The sequence below is a fragment of the Triturus cristatus genome, chromosome 11 (assembly GCF_964204655.1).
Source record: "Triturus cristatus chromosome 11, aTriCri1.1, whole genome shotgun sequence".
Classification (NCBI taxonomy): Eukaryota; Metazoa; Chordata; class Amphibia; order Caudata; family Salamandridae; genus Triturus; species Triturus cristatus.
The window spans coordinates 480382661-480403576 of record NC_140594.1 but is presented as its reverse complement, the minus strand read 5'-3'; the positions used below and the strand labels follow the sequence as shown (position 1 = coordinate 480403576).

The window sequence follows — 20916 nt, the reverse complement described above, 5'->3', positions numbered from 1 at the left end:
ACAGCATACTATATACATTAAATATCAATCAATGTTTGTTCCCATTGTATGCCTGGGTTAAAAGTTCAGTTTTCTGCAAATCTATTGCTTGCTTTATGCAGATATTTGACCTATTTTGGTCACTCTCTGTTAGCCATTGGCTTGAGATATTGTCATTCACATAGTCCATCAGCCCAGAGGATTATTTCTGCCTCAATAGGCATAAGGCTGTTCCACCTCCTGTGCAAAGGCACAATTTACATATTCTCCCCATGTCACAGATTAGTAATCACAACAGCACCTCAATACACCTCATTCATTGGTGGGGCCTATAACACCAACACGCACTCGTCATTCAATAAATCTCACTCAAATCTGCACACAGGAGAAAAACGCTGGACATGGGGGTACCTTATTACCTATCAGGATTAATTTTCTGTACATTATATACATTTTATACATATACACCTACAGAATCCTGACCTTAACATCAAGGCACTCCACCACTTGGTCGATGGACCAATTAGTTGGACTGGTTGATGGTGAATTAGATCCAGCTAAAACACAATTAAAGCATAGGAAACATTTGATATTTTCTGTAATTAATTAAAGAACCACAAACTCATTTCTTATTATTTCAACTTTGTTTATCTAATAATAATTTCTCTGCGTTAGCATTTATTCACTACAGCTCATAATATAAACTCAGTTTTATTTAAAGAGAAAACAAACAGTTAGTAAATAAGCATGAATTTAGAAAACGCAGTTAATTAATTACCAATTAGCAAGCTTCGACGAATTTCTGATTAAACAGAGAGCTATCCGCATTCTCTGGTACAATTCCCAGGATAGTCTGTCCGTCCCACAGCAAAAGATCAAACCGTCAGACGAAATATAGGATGCACTGCAAACTTCTCTCCCGAAAGCCAAAGAAACCCAAGGCAAACCATTTGAAATCTCCACCAGCTCAATGCAGACCCAACACCATGAAAGATGAACCCGATGACCGACCCCCCAATGGCGGATGAAGGCTTTATATAACCTTTTTTCCCTCTTACTTCATTTTAACAGGCAACATTTTAGGGGTAGAGAAATGTTCTGATTGGACAGTTCAGGGTTATCTGTAAGTTTTCTAAAAGTTTCCCAGGGCAAAACTGGTTCTTCATGAAGACTTGGTATAGGAAGGTGCAAATTCAATAAGGTTCATTTAGCTCCCAGGCGAGAGCAGCGAATGTAACAGTTCGTGGAAAAGAAGTCATCTCTCCACAGGTTCTGTATTGTCCTTTCTGCTGTTACCACACCGTCGTCTGTTGGCAGGCAAACAAGTCCCTATCCTTGACAGGGAACAGGGTGTTCTAGATTCGGGTCATTTGGAGATCTCCAGGGCCATCCAATTCTGCGCAGAAATCATCGCGCTCACATGGTGGCGTCCGCTCCAGAAAACTCCATTTTGGGTACTGCGGCCTAGTATGCCCGAATGCCAACTTAAGCAAAAACAGACATAACAGTAATTAAAATATATAAATGGAGATTTTAATGTTTAAACCCACACTAATTCCAATGTATATTAGTATTTCCCTAGCCGTAGCAACATTTAAAGCAATAATACTCACCATTTGATAGTTTTGAAAGCACAAACAATCACAAAGCAACATAAATCATGCATTTTCTATTTCACCACAATCTAAGGTTAGTCAGCGTACCATAATTAATTAATTAATTATTCTGCCATGCAATTAGCATTTTAGTCCCACATGTATCTCGTGTTTATCAAGGTTCAAAAATTGATTAGAAAATTCTCACTGCAAACAGCTTATTGCAAATTAAATTCAGAATGATTACATGATTATTTTCATGCAATTTAGAGGAGGTATACAAAATTTTGTTTTACCTGCTCCATCAACACACAGGACTATTTTACATCTAAAATGTGCATTAAGCCACCATATATTTTGTCTTATTTTATTCTTCAACTCACACATGCACTGTAAACAAAATAGGAGTATTGAATACTTTTTTCACGACTCAAGTGAGTAGGGTCCTAATTGCTTTTTTTTTTAAATCACCTCAGACCATCTGCGGTCGGACTGCACAAATGCAATAAGCAGTGAGGTTCTGTGTGTGTGAGATGTACCTTTGTTAGATGTGTCTGAAATATAACCTCTTAATGCCCAGACCAGAAAACCTTTTTAAATACTATTTATTTAAAAAAAATGTATACCGAACAACTCAAGGGTACTTCATTGAGCAAACTTCAACTTTTTTTGCCAAGTTTGGTCTAATTCAGTTAAGCTTTTTTTTTTTTTACTTATTAAGGAGCAAAGAATCCTGTGGGATTTATAACCAGAAATTTCACTCTTTGGACCTTCCCTGTTTTTTTGGCCATGTTGGTTGTTTTGGCGGCTCGGCGTGAAATTTGGTACCAAAAAACAAGTTGGATGCATTTTTAATTGAAATTTTAATTGAAATAGTGCATATTTATCAAACAGTGCCAAAGCTAATAGTAAAACATAAAAATGGCTTTTTAATGGAAGTCTTACCTAACCATGACTACACAAGAGCTATTGTCATCTAAGTAATTCATACATACATATGTATAAATATGTGTGGGTGTATACATATATATAATATCAGTATATATGTGTGTATGTATTTATATATACATACATGTGAATCTGTCATAAAATATGGGTAGCCAGCCACATTGTAAAGAACTCAATAAGTCAAGACCAGCTCTCTAGAGACCCTCATTTTGTAGGTCAGGTGCACTGCTGATATCTCCTACTTTTCACAGAGTGCAGAGATGCTCTCCTTCCTCTGCTGATCGACCAACTCAGTGGCCAACTGGATGACTATTCTAACAAGCCAGACCATGAGGCCAGTTCGCAGCTCCTTAGCAACATCCTGGAAGTGCTGGACCGGAAAGATGTGGTAAGGGGAGGGGAACACAAATGTATTTGCAAACAATAGGGAGGCATAAAGCCAAAACCAAAGAAAAAACGTGTTTATTAATCTCGCTTCTTGACTGCTTCTGCATTGAAACATGAAACATAGTAGCTGATGAGGCTAATAAGGACCATTTAATCTTCCTGTTTTTCATTCAGAGAATACCCTATTTAAACTCCGTTTGCTGAGCTTCACTGCATATCTGTGCTTGCAACTGGCATATTGCCGATGAAAATCAGAAAAGGACAACTTGGCCTTTCATCCATCTAGATTTTAAATAATTAGTCCAATTAATACGAATAGCATCCCTTATTAATTTATAGATTTATTTAAAGTTGTTGTATAAATGGTCAATATTAAAATCTGGTTTGCCTCCAGCCTTCGTCCTTGCTTTTTGCTATTGCTCTCTGTCTGACTGGCTATTTTTAATACATATTCGGTGCCTAGTTTCACAATTACTGCTTAGAAGCTGTTTATTTGCAAGACTCGTTCTTGAGCTGAGCTTGTAGGTAGTGATGTGCTTACCATTTGAGATGATTCACTTCCTCTATGAAAAGATTTGGACAATTTGAATGATGAGTATGAAGGTGAATGAGAATGTTTGGGGTCTGCTGCTTTTTGTACTTTTGGTGTGTTGGGTTAACTCTGTTTTGCTGGCATGGCATCTTACAGAACAGTTTCACTCTCAATCTTCAAACCAGGAATTCTACTTGACCAGGATACCAGTGAGTAGCACCACTGATGCAGGTTTTTTTTAATTGAAAGTATTTTCTTTCTGGGGCTAAAGTGAGAGTGAGGAACTTCAGCCTTAAATATGTTGGCCACAATTTTCCTTATGGGGTGCTCTTCTCCCAGGTCTAACTAGTGCCACCAAAAGAACTAGGGACATCCAGAACTGTGGCAGGAAATAGCAGTGTATGTCAAGGGCGTTAATCTTCATTTTCACTACATTTGTTTGAAAAAAGCATGCTTATATCAGAGGTCGTCTGATTAAACAAAAAAGTGCAGCCTTAGCTTGAGCATATTCTTCCTTCTCTGTCTAAAAAGCACACTCAGTGGGGAGATGGCGTTTGAAGACTTGAGACTATTTTAATTGGTTTGTCATTGTGCATATGCTTTGTGAGAATTCTCTTCTGCTATCACAAAGAACTGTGTATTAATACATTTCTGACAGCAGAATCTGGATCTAAAATGCCTTTGTTCCCCAGGGTCTCACTGCAATGCATATTCAGATGATCATGGAGCGCTTACTGCGGAGGGTGAACAGGACTGTGATTGGGATGAGCAGACAGTCAGCACACATAGTAAGATTTCACTTTATTTTATACAGGGTTTCTGTGTTTTTCCCCACTATAGTCATGTGAGGAGAATGCACAACATTAAGTTAAACAATGTTCAGCTAAATATGAAAACGAGCAAATTGACTGTGAACCAATTTTGTCTACGTCTTTCAGAGTTTAACAATTATTTGTTGAGGTGGTCTGAGAAATTATGTGATTCTCTAAGGGGCATTGAATGGTTCACATGAGAAATGTCCTTCCTTCATATTACAAAGAAACAAATATAAATCTCTGCCTCTCATAAGCCAAATTTTTATGGATAACCCTAAAGTGTATTTTGACAGTGCTGTAACCTTTATTAAACACAATGGGAACTGTCCTATTTGGTTGGACAGCCCATTTTGGAATGAAGTTTACTAACACATAAGTGATTACATGAATACAACTTGACAACTATATTTTGGTTTGAGGGTGAGGAGGCCCTGTTTTTCTCCACTCTAGCTCTGGTAAATTGTTGCATATTGGTATTACCGCATAGCTGACAGTCAGTAAATGATGGGAAAATATTTACGCTACTCAGCATCATCTATTGGCGGAACAGAGTTTGGGCACTAGGAACAAAGAAAAAAGTATTTGTTTATGTGTGAGAGGATTGCAGATGAAATGTTTGGTGGCCCCATTCAAGGAATGTTTTGAAAGCAAAGGTTAAGACAACTTCATATTTATATAGTTAAGAGATTTCTGTTTGTTCGAAATTGAAATTCAGACTAGTACAAATACTATCTATGAGATGACCCACTAGTCATAGGTGACATTGAATGCACACAGTAATCATTTTAATTTCATTAAATTGCATTAAGTCAAAATAATAGGGACACCTAACCTTAATGGTTACTATAACCATCACAAATGTTAAAAATAAATATTTCCTTATAATATCAACCAATTAAAATTACTTTATAAAAGTGGGAATCCCAAGTCTGTCTCTAAAGCTATACATTTAAAATAGAGGATTAGATTAATATTCATTCACTTCATTTAAAATTAGAAACTTTAATCCTAATAAATATTTATTTAAATTAATTAATGAAATAAACAAATATGCATGAATTAAACTCTAGATCTCAAACGAGCTCTAAATTAATATAAATTAATATATTATTTTGTTCATTTGATTACCATAAAAGCCAACATCCAGATACACTGATGGAAGTAGAAGTACAGTTATGTCAACGTAAGTGTATTCAAACGTATGTTACAGTATTAAGTTGCTAAGTTATGACAGGAACATAAGAATTAAATTAACTAACATTAATATTAACCATAACCCTGACTAATAATAATGTATTTTAAATGCCGCAGTAACTTGGGAACTCCTGACTCTGACCCTAAAATTAATAAAAGTTAAATAGTTAATTATTCTATTGTTAATTAAATTAAACTTGGAAACGCTAACTAATAATTAATGTTAAGTTACATTCATATTACTTTAATGCATTTTATTCTAAGAAACACTGAAACTCTAACCTTAAATTAATGTAACTAATCAGTCAATTTTTAAACGTTGTACTTACTTACTTAAAAAGTCAAAGTCCAAATGCAAAGATCAATGTAATGGATTGTCTCCATAATGACATTCACTGTAATGTTCTAGGTTCATATGGCAAGAAGATATGGAACATTGAAATAATGGAGGTTAATTAATGGGATGGCCTCCTTCAAATTTATGATGCACTTTAGTATATGCACCACTTCATCTGCAGTTATTCTCAGTGTCAGTAGGGTTGAGAATTGAGGAAAAGTTTGCATTGTGTTAACTGCATATCATATGTTTATTTACTAATTAGGCTTCGGTTAATTAGAACATCTGTGACCACTGATTCTACACAGAATAACTCTCCTAAAATATAAATATTGAACAAGCTAATGTTTGGGCATCTGTGCAAATTTGTTGTTTACCTAAATAAGAAGAGAGGTGAAACAATGTTACTTGTGACTTTGCTTCTACCTGTCGACATAAACAATAATGGACTCCTCATTCATAATGGCATCCTTTCACCCTCTTGTTTTTAAGGGCTGCTTTGTTTCCTGTATGACTGCCATCTTGAGGCAGATGGACGACTTCCATTACAACCACTACATCAACACTTTCAAAACAAGACAAGACTTGATCGTAAGTTATTCAGGTATTAAAGAGGCAAAGTGGTAAATGTACTTGTTTCTATGTTCATCAGTGTCTTGTGTTCATGACTGTGAGTGACGCTATTCCTAAGAAGATAGCTCAATTTATTATATGAATTGATGCTACAGTACTGAGTATCAAAGCACTATTGAAAAACATAGTGCGCTGAGCTAAGGCTTTACTGTCTTTTTAAAAGAATTAACTATGTAGTGCTCTTGTTGTTTTCTCTACTTATATTTTCCCAATAAACACACTTACAAAACTTCAATAGAGCTTAGGCAGCATCATTCACTTTGTACAATGACATTAGCCCAGCACATGCCAGACCGTGTCTTCTTGGTCGAACCAATATTACATGAGGGTTTTTCCGTAATGCAGTGTCTAGAACAGTGAAATCAGACTGTGCTTGCCATATTAAAAAAACACAAAACAACAAGGAAAATAATTGAGGATTGAAATGCTACCTTTAATTTAAATTTTAAAGTTGTAATTAAGAGTTGGAAGATAAAAAACAAAAAAAGAGTATAGACAAACTATATGTTGTAGCAGCAAAGTAACATTCCAGATGACAGAGAATTTATATCACTCCCCTGCCCTCATCCAATTGGTTATCCAGACTACTTTTATGTACTTCTTTCAGCTTGCAGATCGATGGACAGGTTTTGAGGTTAACTCTAGATACAGGACACCCTACTGTAATGTTCAATGTTCCAGCCACCAGTATTATTTCTGGAAAGTGTACACCAAAACAAACCAAATGGTGCACACTCTCGCTCTGTTAGGGCCTGAAGAGAGTCCTAATATAAATATAGAACCTAGAATCAGTAACCTCTCAATCATCTATTTATTTGTTATCTTAGTTTCATTGATCACAATCACTTTGAAGTGCATCCATTCCTGTTGAATTCCTGAAGGCCTAGCTAAGCTTTTGAGTAATACAATAGTTCCAGTCCCCATCCTTCAGGTAATTAATGTGTACAATATGCTTCTGGCCAGCTGGGTAGGATTCCCACATACCAGAGCAATTATTTCTCAAGGTGACTCAGTTATTCTGCCAAAACTGTATTAATGGTCCCAGAACCCAAAAGGAACACACAGCCAAATATAGATTGATTAGGTGTTCTGCGTCAGGCAATTTACACTCTGGTCAAGTTTGTGTGTTTCCTGTACACCAGAGCCCGAGAGGTTTGGTTGTTGATAAGTCATCATTCAGAAACAGTAATGAGTTACTATTCACTGAGCGGTCATGGTTTAGGGTTCACAAGAGTACACAGTCAAACTATGTATTTTACAATCTTTTTTATTAGATTTTGTATTAACTATACAGATACATTTGCTTACATCCAGTTACGTATAAAATGTTAACTAAGAAGCCCTGGCGTGTTCACATTTCGTCTCCTCATGAGGCACCATATAATTGAGTGTAAACATAGAAGTAACTATAACAGTAATAACAAAACTTGCTGGACATTTTGTACACATTACAGGAAACAGTGGTCCCTGAAACCAAACGATAGAGCAGAAAATGAATATAGTCAAAATTGAAACTATATTTTAGCCAGTGTCCAGCCGGGCATGGCAACTTTAATAAGTAGAAATTCTTGACAGTGAACAGGGAAATGTAAGTAGAATTCGGTGGGACACAAGCCTGTATCCTCTGACTTACATACCGAGTAAACAGAAAATGACAAAACACATTCAGGCAATTACAGTGATGTTTCTGTGACAGATAATGAATAGCGAAACATCTGATATTCAGACTGCCACCTTCACACTATATTACATACAGCAATATTTATGGTGTAGGGTGGGCAACAGAGTCGACGGCGTTTCGATCCTTATGGGAAAGATACAGGATCATCATCAGGACTAAATTAGTTAAATTGCCCTTATTTGGAATGCCTCATGTTGCCATGGAGGCAACGAAAAAGATGGCGAATCACGGAAAGGTACCGTTGAGATAAGGGTACGAGTTTACGGTAGGACAATGCCTACGGACATTTGTTCCGGGAGGAAGGACACGGATAGGTCTCAGTCAACTTGCAGAAATGAGTTCCGTGGCCATGCAGTGTGAACGGACGATGCCGGATCAACTGTTGATCTGGCATCGTCCGTTCACACTGCATGGCCACGGAACTCATTTCTGCAAGTTGACTGAGACCTATCCGTGTCCTTCCTCCCGGAACAAATGTCCGTAGGCATTGTCCTACCGTAAACTCGTACCCTTATCTCAACGGTACCTTTCCGTGATTCGCCATCTTTTTCGTTGCCTCCATGGCAACATGAGGCATTCCAAATAAGGGCAATTTAACTAATTTAGTCCTGATGATGATCCTGTATCTTTCCCATAAGGATCGAAACGCCGTCGACTCTGTTGCCCACCCTACACCATAAATATTGCTGTATGTAATATAGTGTGAAGGTGGCAGTCTGAATATCAGATGTTTCGCTATTCATTATCTGTCACAGAAACATCACTGTAATTGCCTGAATGTGTTTTGTCATTTTCTGTTTACTCGGTATGTAAGTCAGAGGATACAGGCTTGTGTCCCACCGAATTCTACTTACATTTCCCTGTTCACTGTCAAGAATTTCTACTTATTAAAGTTGCCATGCCCGGCTGGACACTGGCTAAAATATAGTTTCAATTTTGACTATATTCATTTTCTGCTCTATCGTTTGGTTTCAGGGACCACTGTTTCCTGTAATACGTATCTACCCAAGGTCCCTGTCTATTTCCTTTGGGTGCCCTTGTTCCTCCTTGGACATTTTGTACACAGCTTCTTTTCAAAAAGAGGCACTCAATATAATAGTCACCCTTCAGGGCAGCAACAGCTTTAAAAATTAGCTACAATGGTATATTGAGGTATTTGAGAGATTGATAAGGATGGGTTAGGCCAGCATTCGGCAGCCCTTGGGAGGTTTTCATGGTTGTTGTGTAGTCCTCTGCAATCGGATGGGTGTGCAGGCCTATGCGCTCCTCCTCCCGAAGGGCCAATTCTTCCGCTTGTGCCCAGCATTTCACTTCCCTCCTCCAGCTGCAATGAATGGGGCATGTCCAATGACTTCCAGTGCATAGCAGTCACCCTCTTGGCGAGGGCAGGGACCAAACCCAGACATTTTGCTGCCAACCCTGCCCTCCCCAGGGCAGAAAGGACGCCTAGAAAGTAAACCTCCATCCTCAGCAGGCCAGGATATTGCATCGTACATTCTATATCTTCAACCACTGACTGCCAGACTTGTGCCAGTTGGGTGCTGGACCATGTCATATGTAAAAAGTTGGCGTCTGCCAACTGACTCCTGGGGCAATTGTTATCCCCTGTTCCATGGATTCTATTGAGTTTGTGAGGTGTAAGCTGAGACATATGTAAATAATTGAACTGCATGGAGGGGTGAATCCATTATTTCAAGCAACAGTCATAACAAGTTCTTGCTTTTACTCTTTGAATATTCTCCCATATATCCATCCATACCTTGATCCTCGCCACCATGTTCTGGTGGTAAATTATATAGTTTACTTCAAAATAGATTATGGCAAAACTATTTATCTTTCAGCAATCAAGAAAATGTTAAAGTGTTTCAAGCTCATTCAAAATGTGATGGCTTCAATTGCGAATGGCCATAAAAATTGGACCAAAACTACATTTCAACTACACTGGCTTCCAGAGTGAAGGGAAATCCAGTTATCTTATGTTATATTTATGTTACTGTTGTGTGTATTTCTAAACCATTCTATCACCTGCGAATGTATCCTGGTGCTGAGCAGGTGTGTGGCTAGCCCTGTCTGTGGTAGGTTTGTTGATTGGAAAGCTAGGTCTTCAGCTTCTTGAGGAATTCAAGAGAGGAGGAGGCTCTGATGTGGAGTGGGAGGTCATTACATGCTTTACGAGCAATGTAAGTAAAGGCCCGTCCTCCTGATCTGGTTCTGTGTATGCGTGTGATGTGAGCTAATAAGAGTCTTGCGGAGCTGAGGTGTCTGAATGGTTGGTGGAAGGAAATGGGACTGTTTAGGTAGGTGGGCTCTGAGTTGTGTAGTGCCTTGAATGCATGCATGTGTGTGAGGAGTATGAATTGAGCGTATATCTGGAGCCAGTTAAACCTCTGAGATGTGGTATGATGTGAGTTCTATGTGGGAGGTTGAGGATGAGTCTGGTGCTGTTTTCTGGATGGTTTGTAGTCTCCTAGTGAGTTGCTTGGTGATCCCGGCATATAGCGTGTTCCCATAGTCTAACTTGCTTCTGACAAAGCCATGAGTGAAGGTTTTTCTAGTGTTGCTTGTGAGCCATGTAAAGATCTTCTTCCGCATCTTCACGGTGTGGAATTAGGATGCAGTGACAGGGTATGTGCTGTCAGGTCCAAGTTGCTATTGATGATTATGCGAAGGTTCCGGAGTTCTGGGTGTGGTTCTGAGTTCGGCCAGCCATTAGTTGGAATCCCATTTTGAGGTCTTCTTGTCGAATATCACTTCTTCTGTTTTGTCAGTGTTGAGATGGAGACAGTTGGCTTTAATCCAGTTAGCGACTTTAGTCATGCAGGCCGGGTACTTGTTTCTTGAGTTGAAGGTCTCGTCCGAGAGGGAAAGTATGAGTTGTGTGTTGTCAGCGTTGGAGAGATTTTGATGTTGTGCGTGCAGATAATATTGATTAGAGGGATCATGTATACATTGAAGAGGGTGGGGGTGAGAGATGAACCTAGAGGCACTCGCAGATGATTTTGCAGGCTTCCGAGGAGTCAGGTGCCAGGCTGATAAATTGTGTTCATCTGTTAAGGTGCAGATCTAGCTAAGAGCTGATCCTTGGATGCCAATCTCGAGCTGGTGCCTTATGAGTATGGGGTGTATGACTGGCAAATGCTGTAGAGGGCTCCAGGAGAATGAGGGCTGCTGTGTCTTGTCGATCAAGGAGCATGCAGATGTTGTGTGTGGTGGCAGTGAGTGTTGTTTTTGTACTGTGGTTTGGTTGGGCCTGAATCTAGACTGTGTGGCATTGAAGAGCTAGTCATAGCTGATGTGGTCGATGAGGTGCAGATTGATTAATTTCTCTAATGCCTTTGTCGGGTGTAGTAGGAGAGGGATGGGTCTGTAGTTGAAAAGCATGGCTGAATCAGCGGAGGTTTTTTTTGATCAGGGACATGGTGGTGGCATGTTTCTAGGTGTCCGGGAATGTGGCTAAGTCGATATAGCTGTGGAAGATAGTTGTTACAGCTAGAGGACCTGGCCCCCCCTTGGTGCTTGGGGGCCAGGTTTGAGTCGCAGCATCGGTTCAACATCCTGTGGTTCTGGGCAAATCGCTTAATCTGTCCTTGCCTACCAACAAATAAATGTGTCCTTGTGTAACATAACTGGTGCTCAGGTAAAGCAGCCAAATACCTTCAAGTCGAGTTCGTGCTATATAAATCTGCAATAAAGAGTACTGATAAGACTGTCATTAGCATTTTAATAAATGCAAGAATCATTGAAACAAGCATTTGCAATGCAATAGGTCTCGCATTTACGCGAGTTTAAGCTATTGGCATTGTAAATGACAATGCCTTTTATTTATGTTTTAAAAACGAAGATAAAAATAAAAGGCATTGTCGTTTGCAATGTCAATAGCTCAAACCCGCATAAATGCGAGACCTATTGCATTGCAAATGCTTGTTTTAGTTGTGAGGGGGATGGCTAGGATCCAGTGTCCAATCAGGAGAGGAGATGCATTTGAAATTGCAATGGTTGAAGATGGGAATTGAAGATTTTCAGACTTCTTCCTCTTTCTGTTCAGCAGTGAAGGGTAGGCTGGAAGGAAATTGGCAGAGCTGGTTGGATATGTACTTGGCACCCTGAGCAAGACTACTGGCTAGGTGTTGTATCTGTAGGGACTGAATACAGTGTAAAGAAGCAGTGTATGTATGCCATCATGATGCACACAAACGCGCTCACATGCATTCAATTATACCATACATGTAGAGAAGTACTCCAGTCTCAAACTTAACTTAATTTACCCTGCCTGTACCACTCCATAGACTGGCTGGAAGGTAACTAATGTTTATATTCCTCCAGTTAAAGCTATGGGTACATTTGGGTGCTCCATGTCGATCTGTGTCTAGTAATCTGCTGGAGAGAAACAAAGTGTAAAGCTAAACCCTGAATAATCTTGAGGCTGAGAGACCATTAGAGGAAAAACGCTCGGGTGACTCAGAACATGTAACCGTATAATAATATCCACGATGTCCTTGCTCACTGCAGTGCAGGATTGTCTGTGTTAGATTATGTTTAAGAACCATTTGTGTAGATTAGTAAAGATCCTCGTGGATGAGGTTCATATTTAAACTCAAACTTTCCTCCACCCATAGCCCCCTTCATAAATCACAAGCCGCTTGCCGGTCTCCAGGGCAGGCAAGAGAGCTGCGGTTGCTTTGTTAGCAGCAGAGCTGGAAATTATTAGTATCATTTGGGCGTGGCCTGCCGGCACATTGCTAAAAGACACGTTTGTGGCACACACACAGTGTCCTCGAACACCCTGCAAGGCTGAAGAAATCCCCAAGAGCTAACTAAAGGAATGGTGGACAGGAGAGGTTTGACAATAGGGGTAGATCTGCCTCAGTGCAAGGGAAGTCTGGATAAGACAGAGTACAGCCTCCCAATGTCCACTGCAGTGTTGATGGGACGCTCATCTGCCGTGTTTTTGTTTGACCGTTTATTCCGTCTCTGCCTGTTTTTTTCACTCATCTACTTGCCCCCGTTAATCACCTGTCAAATTGCATGTCATTGTCCTTGTTCTAGGTACTTATTCTTTCCCTTACCCCATATTTTCTGCTTTTCTTTTTTTTTTTTTTTTGCTTTAGCATCGCCAGTACTCAATTTCAATTCAATTCAAATACTTTATTTCGGCCAAAGGCCATAAAGGTTTCATGGAAATACAATCACAATACATTCTAAAATACATCCAACTTGTTATGTCCACCTTTACTTTTTTTTTCTTTTGTAGTCCTTTCATGCATTCTTTCTATCTTTCACTGCAGCTTTCTTCCTTACATTTATTCTGTTCATATTATCCTGTTTTCGTTTTATGCACAAATGTTCTCAATTTTGTTTTTCAAAAGACAGATCTAAATAAATTATTTCATTATCACACAACAATTAAAATAGTTTGCCATTCATTTTGATAATTACAAACACAGATTAAAAGACTTTATATAGTTGAAACATGGATACAAAATCTCTAGTTTATTGAAATATATAAAATCAAGTAAATAAAAAAAATTGCAGGGTTGGTAAGGTACATATATCAACATCACTCTAGGTTTCAGAGCAAGAGCCACTAAAGTTTAATAATTATTTTTGGCAATGGCCCCGGCTGCGAAAAGAAATTTGAAGACTGAAACCAATACCACTTCAGTTATTTTGCTCTTGGAGATGCTGAGGGTTTTAATTCGATCTGTAATTAACAAATTCCTACATAAAGGGGTAGTTGTATTTAGAGCAGTAAAAAGTAGGTGTCTGTTTTATCGGTGCAAGTGCAAAATTTGCAACTTCTATTACCATCTACATAAGAAGCCCAGCGTGCGGTAAAGGCCACAATAGGTAGGGTATCATACTTAAACTGGAGGAACAAACTACTGGCACATGGTGGTCTGATATAATCTAAAACTTCTTCATCCTTGGGTACAGCTTTCTGCATTAAAAAACACATTTGGTCAGTGTTTCTCTGCGGCTGTCCTGTTCGATTCGTATGTTAGCTAACTCTGAATTTCTTTACTTAACCATTTGTCGGGATGGCCCATGGGTCATCCCAGAACTCTGATAGTCCCAGCTCAGACCATGCATTCTTCATATTCTATAACCACTCAATCTTCAGCAATACCTGCTTACACTGCATAACATCACAAAGGTCGGCCTATTGCTTTGAAGTTCCCTAGAGGTACATATGCAGACGTAAAACAATCAAGGTTTTAAGGCTGCAAGCTCAGTAACAGGATGGATTCCAAAATACAGTGTAAGAGGCAACAGTGGAGTCCCCTTTCCCACACCTGTAATGGTTCTGAGGAAATTATTCTCCTTGATGCCCAGGGTTCTAAAATTACAGTGTCCCCAGAATTCTACCCCATATAGGGCTCCAACCCTTATCTGCATGTTATAGATGGCTACCGCAGGGTTAACTGGGAAACACTGTGCTTTTTTCCCATTGTAATAATGGCCCCTGCTCGGTGGCTTATTTGCATGGGAGCATTTAGTTGTCTGAGGTAGTCAGGACACAGAGTCCGCCAATCTCACACCTAAATAATCAGGCTCAGCAATCCCTTTCCATAGTCTTGTTACTCAATAAGAGCACACCATGGAGCCTCTTTCTTTGTGTATATACCATCAGCTTGGTGTTAGCAAAATTTACTTCCAGGCCGAAGTCTTTGCAAAATGCACTAAAGCTTTTCACTCAATTTTGCATCCCCATCCTTGTTTTAATTAAAAGAAGGGTGTTGTGAGTATAGAATAAACCTAGGATTTCTTGTCCCACTAATGAAGGGGTATTGTAGACCAAATTGGTTAGATACCCTATGCAGTTATTAATGTAGAGCAAAACGAGTGTGGGCGCCATGATGCAGCCCTGTCGAACCCCCTTGGCAACAGCTACCGGGTCCGTTAGTTTGCCCTTGGTGCCATATCGAATCCTTGCATAGCTCCCTTCATGTAGGCGTACAATGATGTTTAATAATTTCAGGACCCCCATCTCCTGAAGAGTAGCCCACAGCTTCCCTCTGGGAACTAAATCAAAGGCCACACAGAGTTCTACAAACACCACAAATAGATTGTCTCCTCTTAGATCCAGTCTTCCACTTGATCAGCATAAATCTGAGTTTTCAGTCAGTGGTGCTAGTTGAAGGTCTAAACCCTCCTTCTAGGTTTGAAAGTAATTATTCTCATCAAACCACTTATCGGTCCAAGATTTGTGTACAGAAAACCTTCTGGTGAAACTTCAGCCCTCATCCTCCTGGACCTTTCGGCCGCCTTCGACACGGTCTGCCATCGCACCCTAACAACACGCCTTCAAGAAGCCGGGATCCATGAGAAAGCCCTCAGCTGGACCACATCCTTCCTCTCCGGCAGAACCCAGAGAGTCCGACTCCCACCCTTCCTATCCGAAGCCACCGACATCATCTGCGGCGTACCCCAGGGATCATCACTCAGCCCGACGCTGTTCAACATCTACATGGCCCCCCTCGCACAAGTAGCCCGTCAGCACAACCTCAACATCATCTCCTACGCCGACGACACCCAGCTCATCCTCTCCCTCACCAAGAACCCGCACACCGCCAAAACGAACCTCCACGAGGGAATGAAGGCCGTCGCCGAATGGATGCAGAGCAGCCGTCTGAAACTGAACTGGGACAAGACGGAGGTCCTCATCCTCGGATCCACCTCCTCGGCCTGGGACGACTCGTGGTGGCCTACAACGCTGGGAACGGCACCCACACCTACCGACCACGCACGCAACCTCGGATTCGTCCTCGACTCCTCCCTCTCCATGTCGAAGCAGATTAACGCCGTCTCCTGCTCCTGCTACAACACCCTCCGCATGCTCCGCAGGATCTACAAGTGGATCCCGTCCGAAACAAGGAGAACTGTTACACAGGCCCTCGTCAGCAGCAGGCTGGACTAAGGCAACACACTCTACGCAGGAATCCCAGCCAAACACCTGCATCGACTACAACGCATCCAAAACGCCTCCGCACATCTGATCCTCGACGTACCCCGACGCAGCCACATCACCCCCCACCTGAAAGACCGGCACTGGCTCCCCGTCAACAAGAGGATCACCTTCAAACTCCTCACCCACACACAAAAATCACTCCACAACACCGGACCAGCCTAACTGAACGACGGACTCAAATTCTACACCCCCACCCGCCAGCTCCGTTCAGCAAACCTCGCCCTCGCGGCTGTCCCCCGCATCCAACGAAAGACCACCGGCGGCAGATCATTCTCCTACCTCGCCGCCAAGACCTGGAACACCCTCCCCACCCACCTACAGCAGACCCAGGACCTGCTCACCTTCAGAAGACATCTCAAGACCTGGCTCTTAGAGCAGTAGCGGTTCCCCCCTCCCTTCAGCCCCTTGAGACCCTCACGGGTAAGTAGTGCGCTTTACAAATTCCTTGATTGATTGATTGATCTGGAGGTTATCAAGAAGGCTGATTGGATGGAAGTTTGATGGATCACTGGGGCTACCCTTTTTAGGTCTCGCCTAGCGTGGCTGCGCTCATGCGCAACTCGCTCGGCGAGATTTATTGTCGATGAGGAGTTTCAGTAAAGGGCTTGAAGCCCCGCCCCTCATTCTCATTTGCCAGCATCACCGTTTATGCTAAATGGTGGCCTGCCATTGGAAATTAGGGTTTTCTGTAGACGCCCTATGGCCTGTGAGCCGGACTGACTCGCCTGCTTTGCGTCTGTCGCAAAGCACTATCTTATTTTTATGGGGCCATGTGTTTCTAATTAGAAACACATGGCCCCATAAAGACAAGAGATCGATGTTTGTTTTTGTCAGGGCCTTCCCCGCGTCATCTGTGCGGCTCGGCCCCTCGCTCTCACCCCTTCGGTGGACTTGAGGCTTTCGCCGGGAATGGGGAAGGCGGGCGGGCTCTCCGGGAGCCGTCTTTGTTTCTGCAGTTGACGTGCCTTCCCCCTCCCTCGGAACGGGTTGAGAGAGCTTCTTTAAGAAATGTGCATTCGTGTCTGATGCCTTTCGCGTAGGCTGGCCTTCAGCAGCTCCCGATTGGTTGCTGAAGGTCTGGGGGACTGACGGGGTGGGTGTTTGTATTTGCTCCCTTCGTCATCAGATGAAGACTGAGGGAAATTGTGCAGGTGGCACCTGCATCGCATCTGCAGCCTCCCCTGGGAATGCCAGTTTTGGATGGGAGACAGATTTGCAGCGAGTCGGTCCCTTGAACCGCGGAATGCTCCCAGCAGAGTGACCCCATATCTGGCACGTTGTCCCTCCATGGAGTTTCCTGTGGCCGGGGTAGATTCATTCTTTCATGCATGTATGGCTCGCGGCGTTTCAGTATTTTATTTTCCCCCCAGAGTAGCAGTAGTAGCAGTGGTTGCCGTGCGTGATATTTTCCAAGTGCGCCGCTGGCACCTTTTGCTTTATAAAATGTTTTTGTTGGGCAGCGTGGCACGCTTTCAAAAATAGTGGCCGTGCTCCTTTCTTTTCCAAGTGCCCGCCTCCCCCACTTGCAACTCTGCTCGATTCAAGGATGAAGCGCATGACTGGCACACTCTGACCATCCTGCCCGCGGTGTGATTGTACTGCTCTGCACCAGAGGCTGACACTGTGACACCAAGCCGTGCTATGACGTCACTGGCACAGTCCACAGAACCTACTTTGCCTCGACTGTGCGCGCCCCTCAGTGCTGTCTTGTGTGTTTGATGTCCTTCAATACTGGATGAATTCAGTTAAATACGACGCTCTCTTACATGGCTTTCTTTGGTTCTGTGCAAGTAATATTGGTCGCCTCGAGTCCCTCCCACGAGTTCCGTATTTCTACATTCCGCAATTAAAGCACAAAAACAGATAGACAGCACCAAATGCACCACTCTATTCATATAATACAAATAAGTCCAAGTCTTCAAGGTAGTACGTTTTCCAAAGGGTTCTTCTTTATTGTTCAATTTAAAATGTGAATTTTTTGACAACAGCAAAAACAGCCGACGCGTTTCGTCCAACTTTGGACTTCTTCAGGGCTAAGATCGTAGGTTGAAATATAAGCACATATGGTTCTGATCGGCTCAAATCGAAAGTCTAACACAATCCAGTCGGATATGGTATATCCATGGTATAGGATCACAGTCCTGTATAGGAGAGAAAATGGATAATACTAATTAGAATTCAGAAGTTCAGAAACGGTGTTCCTAAGCCATCAATGACAGGTCATAGTCGAATGATAAGAACAAATTTGTCTTATCGTGGGATACCCGATTCAGTATCCAAGAGCGAAGTGAAAGGCAAACGTCCGCTCCGTCCAGAGAAAGCTGGACGAAACGCGTCGGCTGTTTTTGCTGTTGTCAAAAAATTCACATTTTAAATTGAACAATAAAGAAGAACCCTTTGGAAAACGTACTACCTTGAAGACTTGGACTTATTTGTATTATATGAATAGAGTGGTGCATTTGGTGCTGTGTTTTGTCATTTGTATATTCCAAGTATTGGAACGGCATAGTGCTGGCGGGTGCTAACCAAAAGTGCACACTCCTGGTGAATAAATAATTTTTTCACCTTATTATATTGAGTCACTCTTAAATCCGGTGCTGTCTCAGTGGGATTCCGCTAGCCCTGTGGTTTTTACTCACAAAAACAGATAGAATAGGGATGCGGTAAGATGCTAATGTGAAGGGCAATGAGCTCATCATGGAGGCTCTGCAGGCGCACGAGCTGCCGGAGCACAGCCCAAGGATAAGGTGCAGGAAAGCAGATATGTTACATGGTAATCCCCAGCACCCACTCGTGAGGTCCGAATAACAACGTGCCCACAGCAGTTGGGGGGGGGGGGGGGGGGGGTGGGGTGTCAGTGCTATTGCCAGCATGTGTACTTACATTTCAGTAGGAACGCCACAAATCATTTTCTAAGCCAAATACAGGGACAACAAGTCCAATGATTGTACAAGCGTGTCACTGAATTTGTATCACTTACTCTGTTTATCCCACTCACATGTCTTCACCGCACCCCTTTCTCCTGCCCTCAGACCAATCCGCTCCTTCCCTCACTCACCTGCGTGTTTCTTTTCTTCCCTTACCTTCCCTGACCTCCCACTCTCAGCTTTACTACGTATTTCCTGGTTTTATTTAAAAAACCACATCTGTATTGTGTTGCAACATTTACATAGCGCTTACTACCCAATGTGGGGCGCTGAAACGCTTGCCTAAATAGGTAGCACACTGCACAGTGTAGGGTTGGAATTCCTTGTTTGATTTGTAACTTCAGCAGGTTGTAATACATTTAGAAATTGTGCGTACGTCCCTACACACATGTTTACGCACAAACATACATATCTACAAGGCATATACTGCAGCTGCAATAGATCTGGCGTTAATTTACAGTCTGGCTTTAATTTATAAATGCATCTAAACATATACATGCAAAATAGCAGTTTTTATGCTGCAGCACATTAAATGCCAATACGTTGTCTTTGCCAGTGCTTTTTTTCACCTCCATCTCTGGATTCTTGCCAATGGTTATTATGGAAACCTAAACTCCTACACATAATCTCGTTTGTGTCTGGAATTCCTTGACATTCAAAAATATACTACCCCATCCCCATAACTCACACCGTCCACACACATCCCTCACACACCTCTATGCGCTCGCAACGTTTATTATGTTCATTTCAATATACAGCCTTATTACCAATTAGTGGTGTCACTCATCTATCGAGGTAAACAGGGCACGAATAAAAGTAATTGAGTGTAGCCACATTTGCTTCTTGGCGCTCGGGCCCTAGTAGCCGCGTAATATGATGGTGTTTGCGGTCTGTAGGCTAAAAGCTATAATAACATTGCAGGCTTCTAAACACTATCATAAACTTCAGCAGTATTTAACTTCAAGATCACATAACTGGCTTGTTTTGATCTACTGGCGGGAGGGAAAGTCCTTGTTATCACCGGGCTTCGTGGTACTCTTGTGATCGACATGGGAAAGATGAGAGGCTGGGCCGAAACGGAGAGAAGGGGCAGGTTTGGTTAGCAGAACTAAACAAGTAAAACCTGAAGTCAATAGTTTTTGAATGCCGTTAACGTTAGACATTCTTGCACCCCACTACCCCCACCACCGACCTTCAAACTGGCTTTTTTTTTATCAGCGTTGTTTAACTTTATGGAACAAGTATGGTCTGAGCTGGCACCACGAAGAGACTGCAGGTCTATTAACCCAGCGTGCTGCCTCACACTGAAGGAGAGGTCATTGAGCAATGCATCTTCAGTGGCACAGGGGCATTAACCCTTATCAGAGTGAGACAGTCCTGTACGAGGAAGCCCGTGCCAGGGGGGAGTGGGACACGTCTTCAGTAAAACTGTTTGTGGCGCTATACATGCCTGGCAGAGCCTCTCCCACCTGTGTGCCTCGGGGTGCAGGGTGTTTGTTTGTGCAACTGGTTTCACTCCGGTGGGGGCTGCAGATCACAAGGGAGCGGTAAATCTGGGCGTGCGGAATTAAAGGGCTCGAGTCATATCATCTGGCAAATGACCTAGGAGTGAGTGGTTTGCACTCAGATGTTGCAATTAACTTCGGCCCTCTGTTATTTACAGCACCGTGAAACTGCAGGACTTGTACATTAAGTGCAACATCAAGCAAGCATTGGCAAAGTCAGAAAGATTGGCTTTTAATGTCCAAAGCATGAGTACAGTGAGGGCCAGGTGCGCAACACCCATTGGACTCAAAGGGCTTCAGCGCCCCCCCCCCCCCCCCCCGTGGTGTGTGGCAGCCCGGGGTGAGACATCTTCCCGGGCACACACACAGCCGCACCCGAGCACTTCACAGGTCTTTAAGAGACCATTTGCATGT

General features: G+C 42.1%; 1 protein-coding gene across 1 annotated transcript in view; it reads left to right on the top strand.

Annotated features, from left to right (window-relative positions):
- DOCK5 (dedicator of cytokinesis 5) overlaps positions 1-20916 on the top strand; it is a 923455-nt gene that overhangs the window by 537814 nt on the left and 364725 nt on the right. The window contains exons 26-28 of the mRNA XM_085632878.1: positions 2774-2910; positions 4134-4229; positions 6280-6378. Coding sequence (XP_085489004.1) covers positions 2774-2910; positions 4134-4229; positions 6280-6378 — 332 coding nt within the window. The remainder of the gene's footprint in view (positions 1-2773; positions 2911-4133; positions 4230-6279; positions 6379-20916) is intronic.